The sequence below is a fragment of the Lissotriton helveticus genome, chromosome 8 (assembly GCF_964261635.1).
Source record: "Lissotriton helveticus chromosome 8, aLisHel1.1, whole genome shotgun sequence".
In the NCBI taxonomy this organism is placed as follows: Eukaryota; Metazoa; Chordata; class Amphibia; order Caudata; family Salamandridae; genus Lissotriton; species Lissotriton helveticus.
Genome location: NC_136069.1, coordinates 1157261244 through 1157282055, shown reverse-complemented (window position 1 = coordinate 1157282055; position 20812 = coordinate 1157261244). Strand labels below are relative to the sequence as shown.

The window sequence follows — 20812 nt, the reverse complement described above, 5'->3', positions numbered from 1 at the left end:
CTCGTTCTACACTCCCGCACGTCAGCTCCGCTCCGCCAGCCTCGCCCTCGCCACCGTCCTACGGATTCGCAGAACCACCTTTGGAGGAAGATCGTTCTCCTACCTGGCGGCCAAAACATGGAACTCCCTCCCCGCACACCTACGACTGACCCAGGACCATCTCACCTTCCGGAAACACCTCAAGACCTGGCTATTCGAGCAGTAGCGACACCCCCCTCACCCCCCTTCAGCACCTTGAGACCCCCACGGGTGAGCAGCGCTCTCTATAAATGTACTGATTGATTGATTGATTGATTGATTGATTGATTGATTGATAAAGCACTTTAAGCTAAGCTTTTGATGAATGTGGTGGAATAACAGGCTCTGTTGTCTTCCCACAAAAGAGAGAGAGAGGTCAGAAAATATTTGAGTATTGTCTCATTTGACTGTACATGATGCTAAAGGCACAGTACAGAACAACACTTTGGCATATTGTGGTTCAATAGAATCTAAATAGATTTCAAACCTTTTGGGTTCTGGAGAAGCGTACTACTCGCCGAAAAGCTTTTCGATGCCTCGTCAGGGGTAGTAAGCGCTATATAAATACAATTACAAAATACGGGATTGAACCCGCAAACAATTATGTTCCATAAATTCCCTGTCGTTTTTTTGTTTTTTTTTTAGTTAAAGCAGGTGATGCTGCAGAATAAAATCAGGAGAATTCCAGTCATGATAACCCCAATTTTTCAAATGTCATAAAAGAGCAAAGGCAGGTTTTGAATATTGCAAGCATCTTTATAATGCCTAGATGCGTTTGACCAGAGTCTGAGCCAACATATTAATGGCCTCAGTTTAGCAATAGATTAGATGTTTCATACGTCCAGGTCACTAATTCTTGTAATCCGGTCTCCTCTCTCTTTCCAAAAAATGGCCCTCAGGACCAGTGGTCTGATAATTCCAATGGGCTTGGTGATCTGTATTAATTCCTGCCTCCTTCTGCCTGTCCAAGTGGTGACAGTAATTCTGGAGGGCTGGAGAGAACCAGGGATTTTTCCAGGCCACTTGTAATGAGGGCTAATGAATTTTATAACACCTCGATGAGCTGGCCGTCTAGCTGTGGTTAAGAGGACGTGATAGAGTTCTCCCTATAGGTTCCTTTCTGAGCCTGAGAGTATGGTTTTAGAATAATTAGCTTTCACTCTTCCAGGCATTTGTGTCCTACTTGAAGTTGGCAATCACAAATGATTCACAAGAAGTAAAATGTGTGATGTTTAAGTGTGTGTTCTAATTCATGAATTAAAGCATGCCTCTGCAAATTGATATCTAAAGGCAGGACCCTCAAACAAGTAATATTGCCTTCAGGCTCACTGAGCCCCATATATTGCATGGGATCATGGATAAATAACGCCCATTCACTGAAGAAAAGGGTCCACTCCTTGCTGAAGCACACAGTTCATCCAAGGAATCATTCATGTATGCAGGAAGGTAGCATTGCTTCTCCAGAATGTGACTGTCGTAAAGGGTATGCGATCACTTGAAGATCTCCTTTTCAGCAACAAAATTGTCTTACTCCTAGAAGATACCGTCTTACCTTTTTGGGCAAGATTTCTCCTTCATTTAACATCATCGCCTAAATAATAAATTTGCAGTTGCTGCCACTCTTTCATATTGACTGCAGCTCTAAAACTATTAAAGTCTGTCAGTCAACCATTATGTGTTAATGCCTGTCCAGCTTAAAGGGGCTGACACCAAAACATGCCCTTGTGGGCCCCAATTCTAGGGAGCGGTTGTGGTGTCAGAGGAAAACCACATTTTCAAAGAAGGTAAGTAGTTTATTTCAACAGGAAGTAAATTACCACACACCCCTTTGTTCATCCTCCAACCACTGTTACAAGTTACACCCGCATAACCACCCACTAATAGTCTGATTCCAACAGAATACAGAAAACAAAACGCCAACATTCTTTAACCCAGCTAGGTTTTTAGTCACAAGCAAAAACAGAACATAAACAAACACAGATCCCGAGGCCCTGGCAAGTGACAGTTTCAGTTGTACTGCAAAGATCATTGTCCAACTGGAAAGAAAAGTCTCTTAGGTGAATTCCAGTTGGGCTTTGGATAATGCTTGGTAATGGAATTCATTTAAAGAACATCAGAGAAGAAAGGGTGAGTGCCAGAGACCAAGGGAGGAGTTCATCTTAATTCTCCTCAACCGTTCTGCAGTCTGCAACAAAAAGGCCACTGTATTCATCTGACATTTCTGGAGACTTTGTGTTAGTTTGAGGGGTCAGCACTTCATTAGTTCTCATTATTTCTCACACATTGCACACAACAGGTTAGGTTTTGGCTCTTCGGCCTCCAAAATCATCCAGGCATCTAGCAGCGGGTCCGGGTTCTGCCCTATCGCTAGTCCTCTTTGGTGTCTGTGTTCTCCACTATCCTTAATAGTTCAAAGTTTGGGGAAAAAATGTATTATTACTCCATGCGTTTTCAAATTTTGGCCCAGCATGTCGGAACTTATAGGCTTTGCATGAACAGAAAGAAAGTATATCTTACTTATAGAATTTAGGTTGCTCCTGTTTGAACCACCCCCCCCTACCGTTCTCCATTCAACGCTCTAATGTGTGGTCTAGAATCTTGTGGTCTTCTCAGATCCTGTAAATAAATATAATGAAGACCTTTTACACTTTTATCGCCTTTGTCAGGCCTTACACAATCTTCTCCAGCACCAGAAAAAGGTAAAACCCTGATTCATTCACAGCTTAAAGAGAGGTGACCGCATCTTGCCTGTGTTGCTGTTGCACCTTACGCTGCTGATTAATCGAAGGGTCGAATTTACCACTGTTTGTTTGATCTGAAGGCCTTGCACAGCAGCCCAATGGAGTTGATCTCCCAGCTGTTCTTCCCATACCACCCTACCAGAAATCTCAGAGGAAGCCTAATAACACTGCTTCTGCTCCTATAGTGATGGAGTTGGGGCAAGGGGAGTGCCACCATCATGGCTGTACCCGTAGCTCACTGACTCACCAACTGACTTAAAAAAATACTATTTTACTTGAGTTTTTAATTAACACCACCGGTAGTGATAGTTAAATAATCCCTTTAAATCTTCGAAACTTTAAGTAATGTGAGCACGTGAAGCAACGGTGGCGCACTTCACTGTTTACGAGTGTTTGCATAATCCGTAGATCTGTGAGAAGCCCACTGATAGCAGAACACCCAAATAGTACAGTCGTCCTAACTTGCTGGTTTGCATGCACCCGCGCCTTGCACATTCCTATCCAATCCCAAGTGGGAAACATCTGCGATGTTAATAATTTCAGATCCAAGCAAATGTTCGCCTGCGCCACCTGCACTGCACGCTGCCCGAGTCCTTTCGTCACAATTTTCAATCTTGTTTTACATTTTTCCAAGTAGGAAATCGAATACAATGCAGATTCTCCGTGGGCTTTAAATTTACCGAAAGAGGATTCTAGCAGCCAACTGTGTAATTCACACATCAATCACATCATTTGAACTCGTCGTTTAGTCATTCCCTGATTTTAGAACTAGGTGCCAAGTGGTCCAGGCACTGAGGGAGCACGCCAGCTTCAGTATGGGAAAAAAATGTGGGAAGTGCAGATGTTCTGGCCAGAGACGTTTCTATGCTCTCTTCCCGAACCTTATGTTTATGTGGGGAAAAGCACACTTTGAACAGGTTCAAGTTTTAATACAGAGCCTCGGATGCCCTCGTCAAACCGAATGAGGATGCTTTAGAAATTGTTTGTCTCTTTAAAAACGTTCATAATTGTACTTGGCCTTTCCCATAGCCAAAGTCCTCTTCATGACAACTGAAATCAGTGCTGCAGGTCAGGCAGCTCGGGGACATTTCTTCTGTAGATATTAGGAAACTAGTTTCATTTTTAAAAGCGGAAAAATACAGAAAAGTATGCTTCTTGTGGGTGACTCTACATGCTGTCATTCGTGCTTTCCAGAACAAAAACTGAGCAGTTAGACAACATGGGAAGTTAAAAAACAGGTTCAGATTCCCTAAATACAGGCCTATGTTAACATATATGTGTATTATAATGCGGATATTTACCTGTGGGTGTAATGTTTCGCTGTATTTGGCTGCTTAATTTGCTAAAATGCAATAGATTGACTGCATGTTTTTCAGTTAAATAAAAGTGGAATTACACCATTTTACAACTCCATTTAGTCTCAAAACACAAAATAAATAAGGAAAAATACCTGTAAGATAGCCCAAAAATGTTATATGGATAAATACAGACGGAAATGTTAAAAAAATAAATACCATAAAACCGGGAGCCCTAGTTATGTTGCGTTCTGTGTCCATAATTGGTGTACGTAAACGGAGTAATCCTTATTTTTTTTAAAGTGTTATTAGGTCCAGGGATACTATGTAAAGACAAAAGCTATGATACCCTCTCTGTTTGCATGCAACTAAATGTTTGTACAAGATATAAAAAACAAGAAACCTAAGAAGCGCTTGCTAGTATGTTGTATAATCATGTATTGTTTTTAATTGGAAATGGGCTTCTATATACTTCCCTATTTTGTGTTAAGAAGATCGCGAAAGCCATGTTTTTTAACCAAGTTTATGATGTAATATAAATGAATGTGTATTTTTTATTGTGCTTTTATGATTTTTACCCCTAAAAATTGAATAAAGCTATTTTTGATTTGATTTGAACTGAGTAATATACCTTCCTACGGTACATTATAGCCAGGAGACCCCTTACCCTTTGTGAAAGGGTGCACAAATATATTTTGAGAGCTGGCAGTGGTCCCAGGGACCACTGCCTGCTCTTAAAAATGAAACTGAAAAGTTTCATTTTATTTGAATGCGTCCCGTTTTCCTTTAAGGAAAATGACCTGCATTAAAAAAATAAATGCTTTATTTAAAAAGCAGTTACAGACATGGAGGTCTGCTGACCCCAGCAGGCCACCATCCCTGTGAGGGCTAGCCATTCCTAATGGGGTCTAAAATTGCACTTGCCTCATGAATATTGATGAGGCATGTAATTTGCGACCCCATTGGGAATCGCAAACCGTGTCTGAGACATTGTTGTACATTGCATTTTGCGACTCGCAAAATGCAACCGTTGTACATCTGGCCCTAAATCCTTTATTATGCAGAAGTTCTACATTTAAAAAAACACTTAACGTTCAAACAATAGAATAACTTTTCTAGACTGGTGTGCTGAAATGGTTGTCAAGAGCTGGTATGATTTTGCTGCCTCGGTTGACATTTGCAGTCTGCAGGCTAAGACACGAGTTCCTTAAAACTTTGACATAAATGGGAAAAGGGGGTGAATGCTATAGCAGGAGTTCACTTATCATCGCTGACCACTGGTGGGGGATACATTTAAAAGAGCTATTTTTGTAAAAACCTAAAACACCTCCGGTTTTCCCGAAAGCTAAATAATACTTCACTAATAAGAACTTGTTCTTAGGTCAGGGCAGTGACTGCTCCTGACTGTTTGTCAGAATTCATGTGATATTTAAAAAAAGAGGATTCAGAGAGGATGTAAGTTTTGATTTGAGCAGTTAGTCGTATTGCATTGCATTGTATTTTTGCACTGGTGAGCAACCAGCGCTCCCTCTGACACTGGTGTACGTAGCCAGCAGCAACAGAAACTTTCAGAACAGCAGTGATCAGTGTTGCTGGAATTGCAGTGATCCCAACATCCACTATGGAAGAGACAACACTAGCTGTCAGCACAGCAGGCAGAAGAGAAGCAACACTTGCTGTAACCACTGCAAGAACTACAGCCGCGACCACAGTTACCACCTTGGTATGAACAACATCAGCAATAACAGCAGCTGGCAGGGTATGAACAACAACAGTAAACACACTTCGAACCATTAGAGGAACAACAGTGGCACCACAGAAGCTGCCACTTCCGCTGCAACAACCACAACCCCCAGCAACAACTAATGTGTTAAAAAAGTAATGGATGTAATGCTTGAATTAATGTCATCCACTGGTAATCACTAGGGACGCCCTCAGTCCAATGTTATTTTGCACACCATGCCACCTCAGTTTAGAGCCAGGCATATGCAGATCAGTAATACCCTTCTCCAATGGGAACGGTCCAGCCTGAATTGGCAGGCCAGGCCCTCCCTGAACAATAAAAAAGCAACCCAGGACCAGTTTCGTCTTAGTTAGGGCTTATCAGCCAGGTATAGATTAGTTCCTTGGTGTGCATGAGACTCACCTCTGGGCATACACATTCCACTGAGGTGGCATGGTTTGCAAAATAATGATGGACTGGAATGCGGCCCAGAGTAATTACCAGGGGCCGAGATTAATACAAGCTTTCCATCCATCACTTTTTGTATACTTCAGTGCGTTGCCCTCAGTAGCAACATCAATTGCGGCAATAGGTGCAAGGACAGTAGGTACCACTGCAATGATGACTGCTTCCACAGCAGCTATAACAATAGCAAGGAACACAGTTGTATGTACAGCTGCCACCACACTAGAAATAGCAGCCGCAACTAAAACAATGGTTTCATTTGTCACTACAACAGGGATTGCAAACACAACAGAAGGGGCCACAGTAGCAATCACTATTGTAACCACATCAAGAACTACAGCAACAACCACAACTACCACACCAGCAAGGGCAACAACAGCTAATATGACATCGGTGCAACCATGACAGCGGCAACCTCTGCCAGCACAGCAACGACAACAACTGTTGCTCGACCCAGCAGTGGTCACTTCTGACACCATGACAGCACAAGAGGTACCAGCAAGGCAAGGGCAACAGTGGTGCCTAAGATTGCAACCACAGAATGGACAACCGTGTCAACAAAAGCTGCTATAACAGCAAGAACCATAGCAGGGACAACAGTGACAACAGTAGCTGTGATGACAGCAGCAGCTAGAGTTTTAGTCTCCCAACAAAAATATGGTGCACTCTGGAACTTATTCTGGGCCGCATTCTAGTCCATGTTTTTTTTGCTTACTGTTCCATTTCAGATTGTGACGAGCCATAAGAAAATAATCCTTGGATCTGCTCTCAGAGGAAAAGTCCAACCTCCACTGCTAAGCCATGTAATGTCTGTACAGGGTAAAAAAGCAACCCCAGACCAAATTCGGCATTTTGGGCCAAGTCATTGAGATACATTTGAGTTCTATAACACAGAGAGCACTGGGCCCATGTCTGTATGCACCTTATGAATGTAGGACTTCTCGACGAGAAAACTGTATGCAAATACAGCCTTGCAAAAACGTGCACTGCCTGTTTGTGCCTCTTCTCAGTCCAGCCTGCCTTTTCCTGTGACTTCTTTGTCTGTTTCATGTTTATTTTTTTTAATTTCAAAGCTTGCAGTTTCGTGTAGCAGGCTATACAGTTGACTCAGCACAAACATGTGCGCAAATATGTGCATACCTGTCTTTGTTAGCAAATGAAACCCAAACCTGTTGGTTAAGTCACATACTTGTTTTTTGTCAGCACTTGTTAGATAGTGCTGCATATCACTTCTTCCATTTCTAAGAATCCTTAATAAATGTACCAATCTGAGAAGGATGGAAGAGGCCTACTTGACCTTGCCGACATTTTGAATCTTGATCAACAGATCACAGCAGATGTCAGCAGCAAAAGTTAACTTACTGAGCCATTTTTCCAGACTTTGATGACAATTAGGTCAAGCTTTGGCCAGAAGGATGCTTACAAAAGTTGTGCGGCAAAAAAGGAATATAGCAAAGAAAAACACCACTCCATTCCCAATGAAAGTTTTTATCAGATTGAAGCACGAGCTTTGCTGGTACTATTTTTATATCCCACACATTTCCCAGAGCCTGGACACTTTCACTTTCAATAAGCTTTATTCGGGTTAAAAAATAAAACCATAAGCTCATCTATGCACAGTGCAACCAATAAAATACAAGATGAATAAAAGTCTAAGGAGTCAGTGAAATATAATTCAGTCTTAATATCATAAATACATTGGCAAATTCTGGTGTCACAAATCGCAGAGACAAAAAAAATAAAATACACTTTAACTCATGATGTTGTGGAAGTCTCATTAACGCAAATACAAGTACAGACACAACAACAGGGTCTATAACGCCTGGAAATATTTCTGGTTGTCAGACAATGTAATCAATAGCTAATCAAATTGCATTATTTTTCTTCTCCTTCCATGATTTCTTCGTGGTAAATAGGCTTTTCTTCCAACCTTATCTTAGTTACAGAATGGGACGAAGCTGATCTGAAATAACATTAATTGTATTGTCTTTGGGTTTTTGTAGACATTGATGAGTGCAAGGAAACACCTACCATTTGTGGAACAGCGCAATGCAGAAATCACATAAGCTCTTATTCCTGTCATTGCGACAAGGGCTATAAATACAATGAAGTGGCTAAAGCTTGTGAGGGTGAGTATGATCATTCCTTCATTTGCTTTTGACAATCACACCTGCTTGATGTTGCTGGGACCTCAAATTCTGTTTATCCTCAGATTTCCTATGTGGCACGTTGTCTTGTCTTGTTGAGACGACTTCTGCTTTTGCTGAACATAACATTAATGTCATAGTCCAGTTTTGCCCTTGCGAGCATGCTTCTCCATTTTTCATTCAAGTTGCTTTGTCCCCTTGAAAGCTCAGTGGAAGACACTTGCACCTTCTACGACTATTGTTGCTCTCCAGCCATGTTTCTCTAGAGAAGATCTTTGCCTGTTTACCATTTGTTTGAGGGGGGGGTTCATATTTCCGAACCCGACCCGAAGGTATCAGAGCGCTTTACACGAGCACCAGTTGCGTTACAGACAGATACATTCATTTTGTTAGGCATGAGGGAGAATACGTGATTTGCCCAGAATCACAGTATGATGAGCATCCCTGCCGAGCCTCGAACCCAGTTTTCCAACTTTGCGGTCGACCGCTCTAGCCATTAGGCCACATCCTCTCAATACTTTTAATGAGTTAACGTCATTGCTTAGTTTGTGCATTTATTCAGGAGTTCATTTATTTTTCATCATCAGACTTTAACATGGAGAAGGAAGAAAGGCAGAAAAGAGAGAAAGAAGGAGGACAAGAAAGAAGGGGGAGATAAAAAGCAACAAATAAATAGGACTTGGAAGAGACTGATCGAGAGATGGCAAATGCTGGGCAGTAGAAGAAAGAGGTGCTAGTTGTGTTCAAGACTAGGCAGTCTTGGTATTTGGCAACCACGGCATTTAGACTGTGAGCATCTTCGAAAAAAGTATTTTGCCTCGTGTGCTTTTTACTTATTTATTTATTTGAATATTTATATCTGGGTTATTGGCTTTTTTGTTTTATTTGTACTATTATATTATGCATTGATTATCATTGATTATCTTCAAAATAACTTCCCCACGTTTATTTATTGGGCTGGCGGAAGCCTGTACTACACAAGAATGTCCACGGCTCTAGAACAATCAAAATCTATCTCATTGATATGTCAACTCAAAAATCTAAACAATCTGAACAAGGCTCAACTACACTGAGGATTAAGCTCTTTATAAAATATCTTTTATAGAGTGTGGATACCCATCAGCCACCAGCCGGTGCCACCCTTAGTCATCATCTGGGTCTCCTCTTGATATTTCCACAGTAAAACGTTGATGGTAATGCTGGGGCCTGTTAATCATATCCCATACCAACTTACGGAACACTGGAAGACCTACAGATGTGAGAAGATTACCATTTAAGATGGGTGAAAAAGATAATATATTTTTTTATATTTTTATTGCAGTGCGAAGCTAAAAAAAAAAAAGTGTGAATTAAAATCGGGTAGCTGAGAGAAAACTTGTTTTTATTGATATTGCTCAGTGCCCAAACCTAAAAACAGTGCAAAACAGGACAGCTTTCAACAAATAACTGTCATTAGTGATAAAGCGGTCGACATGTTTCAGCAAGAATGAGGAAAAGATATCCTCTGCCTTCCTCAGGACCTCAATTGAATTGCTACTGCAATGTGTACAACAAATAATAAGAATAAAAAAGTACAACCATGACACCTGGGATCCTGGATGTACGTCATTTCCTCTGCATGTGGACTGATTGGCCACTAGTCAGCAGGGTATCAAGACCTCACCTGGCTGCGGCTCACGAAGATGAAGCACCACTCTGCCCGTCGGTAATCCAGACAGTCATCTGAACCGTCTCGGGGGGCAGAAGCCTGGCCTACTTTTTCTTGTAACTTCTCTTTGGGCTTTTTCTCACAAAAATAATTGTCAGACCAAATTCTCACAGACCTTTACTGTAATTGCTCTAAAAGCGCATCTTTGTAAACTATAAGAATCTATGCTGAAGACATTTTGGTTTTTAACATGGCTCTCTGCATAAAATGGATACTCCCAATATACAGTTTGGAGCTGGAAATCATGACTGCAATGGGAGCTCCCGCCTACTGCTGCATCTCTCCTCAATCCTTGCACTCTTCTCTCGAAGTAGTAGGAAATTATAAAATATTTATGGACTTGAGTTTCAGCGGGCCCCTGCTGGACCACTGTTGTTGGATCTCTCTACTTATCCCCATTTTCCACTCTGTGTATTCCTGGGCCAAGGTGAGATATTGAAGACACCAGCTTAGTACTCTCCAGTGTAGATTTTTCTCTTTTGTCCTTCTCAGTTCCCTTTTCAAATGGAAAGTCAACTTGCTGCTTGTCACCTAGAAAGGTAATAAGCAAACCAATCACTGTACAAGAATCCACTTGCTGATGCCAGATTGTTGTTTGGGTAGTTAAACAAGATCACACCTTACTTTTAAATTAGAGAGCTGGTACTGACTGTTGTTGGAGGCCAGTCTGAGGTTAAATGGTGCTTTCTTATCGCCCAGTCGTCCATTTGAGACTCCTTCAGCACATAAGAAAAATTAAAACGCATCTGGTGCATTATCACAGACATCCTAGGGCAGAAAGCTTCTAGATTGAGTAAATCTAGGACAATTACTTAGTCCCTGATGTCGGGCCAACAATATTCAAACTTGTGATGCTGGTGTTGTTCATTATGGACACATTTTTGGGCTCTTTCCAAACAAAAATATAAACTTTGTTTAGGGTATTATTTAGTTAACCGTGGTCCTTTGCCCATTATTTTTCTCTCTTATAACAACAAGGGACCCCAATTCAGTCAGCAAAGGACCTCGGGGAGCAATTTTTTCAAACAACAGTGGTCCCATGCATAATCCAGTTCACAACCAATAAATATAGACGAAATCAATTCTATATTTTAGAATGACATGTCCAGCCGGACAGAGGTCCTTCAAGTTTACTTAATAAACAGAGTTTTTCAGGATACAACAAGGATACCTTCCACAACGCCCCTGTGTGGTACACAAGCCTGTGCCCAACACTTGCGGGGTGATTACAGTTGGAGAAAAGTAGGAAAGGTTTTAAGGCAAAGAAACATTTTTCTGTTTACATTCTCAATTTACAGAAAATATCAAAAAACACCATTACATTAATTTAGCAATCAAATATTTGTATACGGTGCTGTGAGCAAGTCGATGGCGTTTCGGTCCCCCTACAGGGTCATGGGAACCATCATCAGGACAAACAAATAATTGCCTTTTTCACTAAACCTCAAATTGCCTAAAGGAAAAATAAATAAAAATAAAGAGAAAAATACAAGCTTTAAGGACAGGGCATCAATAATTTAGGTTTAAAATAGTGTGACTCCTTGTGCAGAGTGCATATGATCGTTATCCAGGTGAAGATATCGCACTGTTTCTACGAGTGAGGAGGAGGTGGTAACGTGGTGAACCTAGTTAGTCTATGTTCTTGGGACATGTGTCAGGAATGCTAACCCGTGCCTATTTGTGAAAGTGCTTTATGGATCTCGGCGGTTGAGATGGGTATGTAAACAAGTCTGCGGATTACCGTTCGAGGTGAGCGTGGTAATTTAATATCTCCCTGTAATGGTTGTGCCTATTTAGAATCAGCTGTAGTTTGTAAAGTGGTTTTAACCATATCTCCATCAAGGCTGAGGGGTATGCTCTACTTACCGAGGCAGTGTGTAATTGTCATATGGACAAGTTGATGCTCAGAGTAGTCCGGACCAATAACCCTATATAGGAGGATAATCTACATATTAGAGGAAGAAGTCATCCAAGTGACACTAAGCGGTTCGTGCCATGCAGGAAAACGTACCCGATTAAGACGTGGGTTGCCGTGTTACACAATCGTAACCGGACGACGCCAGGGTAAGCCTGTATAAAACAGAGGATTGTCTAAGAACCCAGAGCGCAAGGTTTCTGTAAGGGTATGAAGCCACAAAATGCTAGTTTACTCACCGATATGGACGGTCATAAGGATGTTCCCTGGCGTGATGTTGTGCACAGACCAGGAAGTGAAGAAGGGGCGGGTGCGTTGTGATTGGACAGTGCACGTGAAGTTGTGGGCATAGAAATAAACGAGGGGAGCATGTTGCGGAAGCCATCTTGGGTGATGTCTATGGTGATTTAACATGCAAGGTGACATTTCAAAATTACAGTTTCAGAAATTGTTTACTTTATCGAACAATCAAATGCTTGGCGCTTTGTTCAGAGTCTCTAAAGCATTTATAAGAAATCAGATTAAAGCAGTCCACTCCTCTTGCAGGTTCAAGCCAGAGTTCAAGCTGTCTGTCTTCAGAATCCACCTCAATTCTTCTCTGTTGAGCATACGGGTTAGGTCGCCTCCTCTTGGTGGTATGATGATTTGTGTGATGACTGTCCAGCGGATCTCACTTTCAGTATGTCCTTTGCTTAAAAAATGTTCAACTAGGGGTGCGTTTGGTGTTTTGCACCTAATGCGGCTGCGATGTTGGGATATTCGCAGTTTAATTTTCTGCTTTGTTTGTCCAACATATATAAGATTGCACGGACAGAGGATAGCATAAACGAGATTACAACTGTTACAATTCGTAAAGGTATGCAGTTCATTTTTCACATTTTTATATACAAATTCTTTACCCTCAATTGCAAAGTCACAGACCACGCATGAGCCACATTTGGAATGACCACGTAGGGGTGGTAATGACCAATGGTCATGTAGTGTGATATTTCTACCAGTTGCAGGTGGTAATGCTGCCCTGACCAATTGATCTTTAAGATTTCTGCTTTTCTTAAAAGCAAAGAGCGGAGTTTCCCAGTTGAGAGGACCCGAATTCAGAATGTGCCAATTCTTTTTTATACATTGTTTTACACGGTTAGATATGGCAGAGAAAGTGGTTACACATACTATTTTTTCACTGGTCTCTTTTGGTTTGGGTTCCAGGAGAGTGTCACGGGGACAGTACCAGGCTCTCTTCATAGAGATTTTTATCAGGCGTCTGGGGTAGCCTCTAAATCTCAGTTTCTCAGATAAGGTATTTCCCTCAATGAAGTAATCCTCTTTCTTAAAGCAATTCCTTCTTAGCCTTAGGAATTGCGAATGAGGAAGACTGTCCTTTAGTGCCCTAGGATGACAGCTATTATAACTGAGGAGGGTATTCCTTTCTGTAGGTTTGCGGAACAGGGATGTATATAGTGTCCCATCCTGATGTTGAATAGTCAGGTCTAAGAAGGGAATACTGTCTTTGTTGTAGGATAAGGTAAACGTAAGGCCATTACAATTGTTGTTTAGCCAGTGTGTTAGCCCTGTGAAGTCCTCAGTGGAGCCGCCCCAGATTAAATAGATGTCGTCTATGTAGCGCTTCCAGGTGTGTATACCCTGATGGAATGGGTTACTACTAGACAAAATGATATGGGTTTCCAGCCAGTCCATGTATAGAATCGCCAGGGTAGGCGCAAAAATAGCACCCATGGAACAACCACGTACCTGCTGGTAGTACTCTGAGTCATAAAGGAAGAAATTCTGGGTAAGACAGATCTCTAATAGTTGTATTATGAATAGGGTAGGCACCCTATGGGGACGTGTCCTAGTGTTTAATATGCTTTCCATTACAAGTAGTGAGTCTTTCTGGGGAATATTTGTATATAGAGACTCTACGTCTAATGTGCATAGAGTCTCATGTACAGGATCAAAGGAGTAATTTTCAATCAAATTGATCATGTGCATGCTATCTCTAATGTAGCACGCAGTAGCAGGCACAAAATCCTTCAAAAAGAAATTAACATAGTGGCCCAGAGGTTCTAAAACTGAACCACACCCAGACAGTATTGGTCTACCCGGAGGGTTAGCCATTTTTGTGAATTATTATTTTTCTCTAGCATGCTTTAAATGGTTTTGGATCAAGACTTTATATATTTGTTCTGTTTAGTCTATCATGCATTTTTTCCCATGTCTTTTACCAAATTGAGTGTACTCCTTTATGCTTAGACCCTCTCTTTTTTTTAAGTCTACTGTTATACTTGGTAAATTTTAACTTTTGTGTTAAGTCTTATTATCTATTCAGACTGGTCAGTGCTTTAGAAAACTGTAAAATAAAATGTTAAAATTACCAGTCCATGAAACTATTTTGAATGGTCCTGCAGTCAGCCATGTTTTAAGGACCAGTTTTTGGGAAGCTGTCAAGATACCCTATCTAAGGAGAATTTTTGACACCTTTCTTCGAAAAGCGGATTCAAGCACTGCTAGCCAGGGAAGCACGGGTAAGGGCCTGCTTCACCTTTCTAAAACTATGAGGTAAATGATGTATTACTGGAGTTTCTCCTGCCTTGTTTGAGTTAGGCCAGGTATTAAAGAGGAAAACCTTTGGAAACCTTAAGATCTCATCACCTGTTTGGTAGAAGTGAAAAGGTTGTTTGGCTACTTTCGATAGGTCCGGGATTCATTCCAGCAGTCTGACTTCCCCAAATTGATCTGCAAACTTCATTGTTTGTGCCTAGGCAAAATATGTGCCAGACTACAGTATAACAAATGGTTTACCCAGAGAATCATGAGTTGTCTGCCAACATAACTGGCAACAGTGTTTCATTAGTGGGGCATCCTTCATCAATAGAGAACCCTTCCATGCATAAATATCTCTGGCACAACACTAATGAGGCTCTAACCAGAGAATGGACCACTTGGTGGTTCTGCTCTGCCCAAATGTAGGCTATGTGGTGGGACATTTTCTTCCATGTGGCTAACTATTTTTCTTTGCCAGCGTACTTCATTGAGAATACAATACCACTGCTTGATTTGTTCTCCAGAACAAAGACAACTCCTTTCACTGACTGACCACATATTTGCCAGAGGTGCCCATGGTTGGTTATAATCCGCATTTTACGTTCTTGAAAAGTTGTACCTCATCATGTAGAGGTAGTCAAAAGCGTTTTTCTGTTTTCCTTTAATCCCATCATTTATTGAAGCTCTACTAGGTTATTTTGATTCCTGATATTTTTGAAAGGCTATTTACTCATGTTAAACCTTGTTATTGTAGTTAACTGGGCCCCGCTTTCAATCTCTTTTTTGATGTAGACCCTTATGCTTCACTTTGTATTGATATGCTAATCCTTGGTGGCATTAAACATGCTACTGTTCTCTTTTGTCTATGACTTTATAAAACTGAATTAGGTGAGTGTCCAGTTTGGAGCAGATTAAAAAACATTCTAGCACTTATATACACCCAAAGCTGCGGAAAGCTAATTTGATTTAACATGACTTACATTGTAGATCACATTGTTTCCTTGTAGGGCTCAATCCCTGTTTGGGGGGAAATAGAAATAACACTGGAATAAATTGTAGATCATCTGATGTTTGCATTGGAGATTCTGAACCTAGATCATTTTTAGGGATGTAGCAGCATTTATTTCCTTTATCTTTGGTCCTTGATAGATGTGGATGAATGTGAGGATAAACCGTGTGAACAGACCTGTGTCAACACACTTGGAAGCTACACCTGCCACTGTGACGGAAGAGACGGAGTCAAGCTATCCCGTGACATGAACAACTGTGAGGTATTTTTTGCGTGTGTATTTTATTATTTTATTAATACATTTTTCTGTATGCACCTAACTAAAAGCTATGGGGTGCTCATCACTCAACAAAACACAATTGAAATTAGACACATGGGCGAGGCAACAGATATCACTAGCTCTATGAGACCTAAAGAGGGGTCAGAATCAATGGCCAGAAATGTTTTAAGTAAATGGGATTTCATCGTCGTCATTAGCAGTCACTTTTGCAATTTTGAAAATAGCTTGTGAGTCAAGCAGATTGCCAGGTCTGGTTGCTGTTCTCAGTCCGGCCATGCTAATAAGTATGCAAAAGGAACAATTGATGGACAGAATGCAGAACAATGTCATACATTCACCCCAGTACAGAGATCAACCCAGATCTGTGACTGGGGGTGAGTGTCTGAAAAGTTCCAGCCCTCCATCCATCATCTCCTTGTGTTTGCTTTCTTCGGCCCAAGTTGGCAGGGTATGCCCAGGCATGGGTCCCTTGCTCACTTTGCCACTGGATTCAAGCTAGCCTGGCCTATGAAGGGTGTTACCCAGAAACCGGTCCCAGGATGCTTGTTTCCGGTTCAGGGAAGACCTGGCTTGGCAATTCGGGCTGGACTGTACCCGTGAGGCACCGGGTCAAGAATGACTTGCTTATAGCTTGGTCTGAACTGAGGTGGTGAAGTGAGTTAAAGAATGATGATGGATTCAACCCAGATCTGTGACTGGGGGTGAGTTTCAGTGCTCGGTCCATCATCTCCTTGTGTTTGCTATGCTAATAAGTATGATAGCTTTCAGTTGGGTACAAAGTGTTTTAGTTAAAATGTCATTAGCACTGCCAATGTGTGACATGATCAGTTTGTGTTACTTTTTAGAAGCCTTCAAATAGGCTAATGTGATTCATTTGTGTCAAAGAACTTCTGTGCACGCACTAGCTCCAGTCTGAATGGGTTTATTAACAAAAAGAAATATTATTATTTGTGAATCACAGATTTTGCCGACTTAAAATAAGTGAGCTGAGTAAAGGCAGGGCACGACAATTTAGGGTTCCAAATACAGGCTTTCAATGAGAATCACATGACATAATAAAAGAAAGAGAGTACACCGGTGCCGGGGTATGAGATCATGAGAAAGGAAGACAAACTTTAACTGTAACAAGAAAGCAAAGTTTGGAGTTGAGCAAGCTAATCTACACTCTCTGATCTGGGGTGCCAAGAAGTGAAAGAGATGCTAAAAAAAACCCAGTTATTATAAGAAAAAAAGCACAGCTTCTTTAGTGGTTACAGTTACAAGAATGCAGATATACATTTCTCATTCACATTTGTTTCTTAGGTGCAGTTGGTATTGTGCATATTTATTTAATGCACAATATGGTCCTTTGGAGTTTTATTGGAATTGAGGGTGAGTCTTATTGGGCATATACAAGCAACTATTCCTTGAAATGCTGACATATTGTTCAAATTGATGAGATAGAATACGTTGTGAACAAGCACAGTCATTACAGCCGAAAGCACTAATACATGGTATACTAAAAAATCCTTCCTTCTTATTGCACTGTGAATGTTTGTCAAAAAGCTTAAATTATAAATACAATTATTGAAGGTCAGTTAATTAGAGTGTCCAGTTGCTGTTGATGGAAACCAACAATTTAATTCTGTATTGTGCCATCACTACATGACATGTACTGATATCTGCCAAAAGTAAAGGCATAGGACCTGACTACGAGACCACCAAACCCATTGTGGCGGTCCTGCCACCACCAAACTGCAGCAACGTGCACTGTATTTTGGCATGGCAGTCGTACCGCCACAAGACTTCTGCAGCGGCCAGGGATCTGTGATCCTGTGGTGGTGGCGTAGCAGTCGGGTAGAGTAATATGCTGGCGGTGCTGCTGCGCCACCACCAACCATATGCAAGTTGCCTTTTCGCCAGCCTTTCCATGGCGGTGAACCTGTTATGGAAAGTGTGGTGGAGAGGCAAGGGCCCCATGCTGCCTCTGTGCCTGGGGGTGCATGCAGGGGGGGTTACATGGTGTGCCCCTCTGGATTTGCACCCCCAAGTTTCTGCACGAGAGCAAATGCACAACATGGTGCATTTCTTCCGGTGTAGGAAAGTCTCTCCTTTGAGCCTTAGAAAGTCACCGGCATAGGACAGCCGCAGCACCATCCATCCGACCTGTATTCCAGTAGCAATCCTGCGGGTGGTCTCACTACAGGTTTGACGGTCCTCCCGCGGAGTGCTGCATAGGGCTCTGCGAGAGGACTGCCAAACTCTTGATCAGGCCCATACTGTTTTGTGGCATATTTACTAATATCCATATTTCCAAGCAGGGACAATGTACCAGTGACCCAAATCTTTTATTGTTTTGGTCCAATCGTGTATGTATTGCCATCTAGTTTTTTTTTCCAGACCCCATCATGAAAATCAAGTTTTTAAAAACCATCTCATGTTAACTCTTACCACGTATTTCCTCTTGCGTTGGGTACATCTACATCACTTGCACTTTTAAATTCCTTTATTAAATGGTCCTTTTTGAACCCTACTGGTGTCCTCAAAGCTTCAGACCTTGAAATGTACTGCTTAGGAATGCCTTGATAGGCTAGACTTACAAGACAGGTTGACACTGCTTAGTATATAGATATATTTGAAATTCAGTTGTTGCAGTGAGCCTGGCTTAACAAGATCCCAGTCCTAAATGACTGTGTAATGTTTGATCAGTTTTCTTATATCGAAGGTGGAATATTACATTTGCAAGGAGTGCTACTGTAATGTCTGCCATGTTGGGTGGGGAAATTGAAGAAGTTTACATGAAGTGAGGTGGCACAAATGTTTGGACCAACATGCAGTAATTAATGTCTATAAGTAGACTTGTCATGAGATCATAAGACCTGCTTGAAAAAGATTTACTGAAGATTTGGTAGAGGTGATTTTCTGATATACCATTAAAATTAGGAGCATTATCCTAGATTTTAATAATACGAACGTCCTTGATGATTTTTTATATTGTGTTTCTTATTCAACATTGCTCTACAGAGCTGATGCATCTAAAATGCCTTAGCATGCTTTACACAGAACACTATACAACACGCATCGGTACGGCCAATATGTCTGACTCGTGCAAACCACTTTAGTGCAGGCTTTACCACATTGAACTCAGACATTTGGTCTGGGCCCCGTTATTGATGAACACCTTTAATGCCATAGCCAAGAAGGGCCCTCCAACATCTTGAAAGCAATCAATAATAATACCCATTCATAAGAAAGGGGACAAGGTGCTCCCACAAATTATAGACTCATCTCCATGATTGACAGTATAACCAAGCTAATGGGACGCTTGCTGTTAAACAGGTTGGAGGAATGGGGGAGGAGAGAAATATTTTAACAGCAAAACAGTATGGTTTTAGGAAGGGGAAAGGGTCAATTGACCAGTGCCTCAACTGAATTATGGTAATTGCTAAATATATGGTGGCCAAGAAAGGCCACATTTTTATGGTCTTTATAGATCTCTAGGCTGCATTTCATTGAGTCTCCCATTCCAAACTGTGGGCCATTATGGAGAGTATGGGCGTTAATGCGCTTATAATTGACTTCATAAGGTAGATGTAGTCGGGGAGGGGGAGTGTACCAGACCCTTTGAGATTGAGCGGGACGTTAGACAGGGCTATGTCCTCACACCATTCCTTTTTTCTCTCTATGCAAACAGGGTGAAAGCAGTTCTGGCGGGGTCCGTTAAGATGTAGCCTACATTGATTCAACCCTCTCCCGATACTACTCTATGTAGAAAATGCTGTGCTCATAGCTAGAACTGACCAAGCCCTGCAGAGGCTCACATAGAAATATACGAGTACCATGGATAGTTTGGATCTCCGTGTAAATGAAGCTAAGTCCTATCTATTTGTTGCTGTTGAACAACTAAAGAAACTTCCAAGTTTCTACATAGACAATTGTAGGGTAGAGGAGGCAGAAACATTCTCATGTTTGAAGATCTTCTTTGGCCAAAAGTACATGTGGAAAAATATGGTGTCAAATAAAGCCCTCTAACTAGAAAAAAGTATAGTGGCCATTTTTAAATTCATGAAGATGTTGAGGTCAAAGCCCATCCTTCAAATATTAAGTGTATGCACAGCTAAAGCCATCGCCAGTGCCATATATGGGGCGGGGGTATAGGAATGGTCAATATCTACTGCCATAAGTATTGATGCGTTTATTAAAACATTGTTATCTCTGCCCAGTAGCTGCTCGAACTTCATATGCCACAGTGAACGGCATAGACCTTCTATTTCTGATTTTATTCGGCTTGCACCAATTTTATTGTGGCATTTGTTATGGAGACGGGAGTCTGTAACCTTGAATCAAGGCCTATTGTAGGACTGTTTAAAACTGGATTTTGTACACAAGATCCCAGAGCTGCAGTACGTTAAGCGCTCTTTAGCAGATTTGGGTTTACGTGAATTATTTGCGGCCCCACTCATTTGTGCACATATTACTGAGGCAAGGCTTAAGGAGACTTTCCTGACAAAGGCCGCCGTGGATAAAAGGGAGTTAAACAGAGATAAATCCACCTTCAGATTATACCTAATGCCCCCCCATCAAACAGGGTGTACGATCGTATTTAACCTTTGTGCAGAATTTACAGCATCGGTTTATCCTGACAAGGTTTTTTTTAAAACATATTTTTATTGATTTTCTCAGCAATACAAATGGTATATCCAACAATTTTCATCATAAATGTTAAATGTTAAATGTCGTATACTTGTAAAGCGCACAGCTGCCCCAGCAAAGGGGCGTCCCGGCGCTGTATACCGCTGGGGAACCCGTCCTGGCTTTCCCTGTGGGATGGTCCCTACTGGGAATCCCCAAGGTGGAGCCAGGCATCCCCGGCGTTGATGGGGCCGTTGTGGAGATTAGGCAAGCTAATGCCCAGAGTTGCCGAGTGGGACCCCAGGTTAGAGTAGGCACCGAGGCGAGAATTGTCGAGTCCGCTGACCCTGGTCCACGACCCT

At 41.6% G+C, this 20812-nt stretch overlaps 1 protein-coding gene across 2 annotated transcripts in view; it reads left to right on the top strand.

The window, feature by feature from the left end:
• GAS6 (growth arrest specific 6) overlaps positions 1-20812 on the top strand; it is a 347916-nt gene that overhangs the window by 223907 nt on the left and 103197 nt on the right. For both annotated transcript variants that reach the window (XM_078658080.1, XM_078658079.1), the window contains exons 7-8: positions 8246-8371; positions 15700-15821. In XM_078658080.1, coding sequence (XP_078514206.1) covers positions 8246-8371; positions 15700-15821 — 248 coding nt within the window. The remainder of the gene's footprint in view (positions 1-8245; positions 8372-15699; positions 15822-20812) is intronic.